Source organism: Phalaenopsis equestris, unplaced genomic scaffold, assembly GCF_001263595.1.
Source record: "Phalaenopsis equestris unplaced genomic scaffold, ASM126359v1 Scaffold000468, whole genome shotgun sequence".
Lineage (NCBI taxonomy): Eukaryota > Viridiplantae > Streptophyta > Magnoliopsida > Asparagales > Orchidaceae > Phalaenopsis > Phalaenopsis equestris.
The window spans coordinates 780615-785922 of NW_018164909.1; the positions used below are offsets into that span (position 1 = coordinate 780615).

The 5308-nt window shown below is 34.7% G+C and overlaps 1 protein-coding gene across 9 annotated transcripts in view; it reads left to right on the top strand.

Annotated features, from left to right (window-relative positions):
* Positions 1-5308, top strand: part of LOC110027914 (DNA mismatch repair protein MSH4) — a 182101-nt gene that overhangs the window by 104538 nt on the left and 72255 nt on the right. For all 9 annotated transcript variants that reach the window (XR_002294390.1, XR_002294392.1, XR_002294391.1 and 6 more), the window contains one exon: positions 668-743. Coding sequence is in view for 6 of the 9 variants with exons in the window: in XM_020729553.1 (XP_020585212.1) it covers positions 668-743 (76 nt within the window). In the remaining 3 variants the exon portion in view is untranslated. The remainder of the gene's footprint in view (positions 1-667; positions 744-5308) is intronic.

Sequence of the window (5308 nt, forward strand, 5' to 3'; positions counted from 1 at the left end):
AAGGTCCTATAGGAATCCATTTTGGGTTTCCTCATGTCGGTTTCATCCTTCTAAGTGTTAGAAGCCGATGCCGCACACGCGAAACTCCACAAGAGGACGGAAATAGGTCGAACTAAAAACGAGGTGGGCACCACTTCTAAGGTTCTAAGATAGTCGCAGGAAGACCCCTAAGGCTAGATCCTAACTCCTACGAGAAATACTAGACCTCACGAAAATTGAGGTCAACAGTGACTAGAGAAATATTAGAGCAAGTTATGTTGTTGAGCTTGTGTCAAACGTCAAAGAGGTTACCCTTAAATATTCAGTTTCAAATGAAAATTATTTTCTGGTATAGTCCTTTTGCTCTATGAGCTTCTTTTTTAGTAAATTAACCTTTCTAAAAGAAATTCCATTACAGATTTCTTCACTTGCAACACGTGAAAAATATTTGAAATGCGAGTATTTTGGCTGTATTTCCATAGAGTAGTTTCAATTGATTCAATTCTCCCTTCATAAAAATTTCAGGGTCTCTTTAGATTATTATTTTCTGTCACATAATTAAGTGCTGAAGTTATTTCCGTTTCAAAACTGCTAGAAGTTTTCTTCTTGTTCTTCTGCAGTGTAAACTCTACTAGCTATTTATATCTAATGTGCTACATTATGATATATTTATGCTTGCCTGCCTTAGAGCTAGACTACTTCGGGCGAACTTACTGCAGCCTCTGAAAGATATTGGAACTATCAATGCTCGTTTAGATTGCTTGGTAAGTGTTCTAACTAAAAACATTTTTGTCTGTTAACTACAGCATTTGTTAATTCAGGAGGGAAAATCTAAAAGTAGCAAATTTACCCTTTGGTTTAATGTCTCATTTTACCATGTGTAGATTAAATTATTATGCTTATTATACTATTTGAACAAATTAAATTATCATTGAAACCTGTGGGCTCTGAAAATTTTGATTGCGCCACATGAACTCTGTTTTTATTTTGTTTTATTTTGAGAAAGAGCTTTGGAGGGTCAAATTTTTAGAAGGCAGATTGGATTGTAGATAGGACACTACCAGAAATTTCACTCTTATTTTGCGAGGACTTTTTGATCCTGGTTCAAGGTTTCCCAAGCGCAAGTCTCTATGATTAGTTATTTCTCTCGATGACAGAAGGGCACTTTTGATTAAAACTAGTTGTTAAGAATTGAATATTTAATATAAAATAACAGCAAATTTAAGATTTCAAAGTGTAAAAATTCGTCACTTGAAGCTTATAGTGGATGGCGGAGGAATGAAGATAAAACACGATGAAGATCTCATGGTTCCATCTTCTTGGTTCATCATGGTCCCTGATTTAATTAGTAAGAGGAGGTAGTCAATCCAGTCTGACAGAAGGATTCCTATCAGCCGCCATCAGTTGTGCTATCCAAGAAATCCTTGTAAATCTGGGGTGAATGTTTGTCTAAGAGAACAAATTTAAGTCGACCTTAGTTAACAAAAGGCTTTGTGCCAATCAATTGTACTCTTATGATTCTCAACTCAAAGAGTAGAAAGCCTTTGGAGAACATATGCCTTGCGACCGTGAACGTAATATAATGGTGTCGTTTGGCGACAACCACCCGGTAAGAGGGCTTTCGTCGTAACTGCTACTTTGTGATGACATTTGACTGCAAAACCATGCAGGCAGATGACTTGAGCCACATCCTTATTGACATGTAATTACTTTAATTGTGAATATATAGATATACTTAATATGACATTAGCTCTTTGTGAACTGAAGTCAGTCAAAAATTTGTTGTTCTCGACAAACAGTTGCAGAGGGTGGATGTGATTTGCTTTAAGCTTTTAGTGCTATATTTTTACTTGAACATTTTGATTGATTACTTTAAAAATTTTGATTTAAAAGATTAAATTCTCTGGTTGAAATCTTCGATCAATACTGCTATCATCAGAACATTTTTTATCTTTAAACCTTGTCAACTCTATCCTGCTTATAGATAATTGCGTTCAATAATCGAAATAATTGAATTCAAAATAGACTTTGAAGCATAATTTTAAAATAGACCCCTCTGATTGAAATCTTTGATCAACACGACCATTATCAGGGTATTAAACATTTTAAATTTTTATATTTTAAGCGGCCCATTTAGATTTTTAATTTAGACTTTTAGGGTATGAGTCCTGTTAACTGCTGTGCTTATAAGGACGAGGATCAGACTAAGTGATATCAACTTGTAAATTATTATTTTTATGATTTGAACAATTATTTTGAATTTACTACACTCGTCAACTCCAGTCCTTGCAAGGAGTATGAGACTAGTTGAGTGAGACTTATAACCCTGTACTATAAACAAATCGGCTCGATTAGCGCGCATAACATTCTTAAACCGAATATTTGAGTATTCAATACATTAATTGGAGCACTTGCAGGCTATGTATTTAATTTTGAGATTATGCACATATAGACTATCATAATGTGTTATGATCTTCAAATTATAACATGAAGTTTTATTCATTTGCACATAATTTGACCACACTTACATAATCACTAGAAAAGGGCGTAGTTCACTTGCACATACTTCAAAACTGATATTTTGTGTTGAAGCATTATCTTTATTGTAGTGCATGTAAAATTACATTTTTGACTTTTAAAAGGGACTGCCTTCTGTTCGCTAGCAAGTGCTCTGCGAATCTGGTGACGATTAATTCAAAATTTTAAGAAACTCCAGATTTCAATTATTTTTTCCGCCACTAGGAGCCTAAATCTAAATAGCCTGATTTCAAAATATTTTCCAGTCTTATGAGCTTAAATTTTAACATCAAAATTTCAATATCTTTAATTCCAAAGAGTATGTTTTGAAAGCTAAAAACTTTAAAATTTTTAGCTTAAATATTAAAAGCCCAAGTCACTGATATTTTAAATCTTAAGAGCCTAAACTTTGAAAACTCGAGTTTATCAGCCAATTTAAAATTCAAAATGAGTCACACTTTATTATTTTTTTTATAAGTTCAAAAATCTCAAAATTTTAACTTATTCACAAGTTTAACTTCACTCGAAATTTCGACAGCCTCCAAATGTTAATCCCTGTTAGACGAGTTGGTCAGTGTCGTGAGACACTGCGGCTGGGGAGCAAAAATATAAATTAAACCCGTGATCTTGAAAGATGCTCCAAAATTTGAATTAATGTATAAATATCTAAAAAAATTATGCCAGTCTCCTATATTGCTTCATATGAGGGACCGGTTCGTCAATATAGAGCGCAACTCCCCTGGCTCCCTCCGTCGGTCGTTTCATCCTGTTTGTCTGCCCTTTCCTCTCATAATCAGGAGAGACCCAAACTGTGGTTAACTGACTCCAGAACCCCTCACCAATCCAGGCAACTAGGTCGCCGCTCCGACGGGTTGTCGTGAACATGTCGGCTTGGCGATGCCTGCCCCAGATCTCAAAGATTCGACAAATCTGTTGGTGGTGCTCTGGGAGCCAGGTGAAGGGCCTTTGCAACGTAAAAAAAAATCCGTGTTAGTATAAAAAATTAAATCAAATTTACAAATCTTACTCAAATTATATAAACGTACCACAAACTCCCTGAACCACATATCCCGAGTGGCTACAGGTATCTTCTTCCACGAGAGATAGGTCTCAATTTGACCTGTGTAGCTTAGCATGCCGGTACAAAAGAATTAATCTTTGCATATCGGCTATTCAATTTAACCTCAATAATATCGAAAGGTGTGAGTGTTGAAGTTCCTCGATATGGATCGGGATCAAACCACTGGCAGTTGAACAAGTGTACAATGTAGCTCGCATTACCTGGATATTGCAATTAAATGCCTTCGTCAATTACACCGTAATAACAATATTGTTTGTCTGTGTGTGTGTTTCTTTTAACAACGACACCATAGTTATATGTCTTATTTCCTTCACACTAGGAACTCCTATGGAATGTATAATTGTTTACATGAAATATCTGTTATACATCAATTCAAGAACTCATTTGTGAGTTCTTTTTGTCTTGGATATAATCTGTTATACGTCCAAGCTCTCAAATTACGAATATCCATCCACAACATACAATTAATTTTACAGATCAGTGCAACCATACTACGGTATATAAGAATGAAAGACTTGGGCGATATAAATGTGAAAATTAAAATTTAGGTGTATGAAAATTCAAGTGTGGTTGGCCAAATGATTCCTTTTTCTCCATTGTGTTCTATTGAGTGTCAAATCTGAAACATCTACTTTTCTTAAAATAAGATAAATCTGAAACTCCTACTCTCCTAATTGGGTCATTAGTTATTCAACGTTTGATGTGACCAAATCATCTAAGGCGATGCTCTCTAATATTGTATGCCATTGGACCTACTCCGTTTGTTTTATGAATATATTTGTTTTAAATTTTGTCTTTAAGTGTAAAGCCACTCATCCACCTTAACATAATAGGTCTTCTTTATTCGGCTTAACCCTCACAATACGTTTTATGCATTCCTTCACTTCAACCATCCAGCTTAATTTTACTAATAACATCCCCATCATATCACCATCGTTTTCAACGATTAACCCGACATATCTAAAATGTTCATTTTATTTAATGACTTGATCATGTATTGTTATAACCCCGCCACTAGATCCACTACTACTAAAATTGTATTTAAAGCAATTAATTTTAGATCTACTCAAATGAAAACCTTTAATCTCTATGGTTGACCTTCATAATTCAAGTTTTTCGTGAACTCTCTCTAGCGTTATCCACAAGAACGATATCATCAGCAAAAAACATACCCCAAAGTACATTCTCTTGTAAATCTCCAGTAAGAACATTCATACTAAAGCTAAAAAATAGGATACACACCTGTTCGGGTTGGAGCAGAGCGGAAGGATGAGAACTACGGGAGTTTTGATTGTCTTTGTAAGCCACACACATGTCACCTTCCCAGTGTCGGTCTACTTTTTCGATTGATTGATTTAGATTTTGAAATTATGAAAATATGAAAATAATTTTTGAAATTTAATTTAAGTATAAGAGATATATATTTTGAGTTTTAAAAGTAGTATGTTTTAATTTTTGAAAAATGAGACCAAATGAATCTCATTGATAGCTCATTAGTCTGATAGTTTGCATAATCGTGTCCGATACCGCGAATACTACACCCTCCCGAGAGATAATTGTAGACCTCAGCGATAGACTCAATCCTGAAAACTAAGAAATTTGTGACATCCGTTTGATCTGCAAACGTTTTATATATGACCGACAAATTCCCCTATTTAATACAAAGATTAAATAGGGTTTATTTTACCTGGGTTCCAAGTTCCCTATAGAGGCAAGCCCCTATAGTTAATT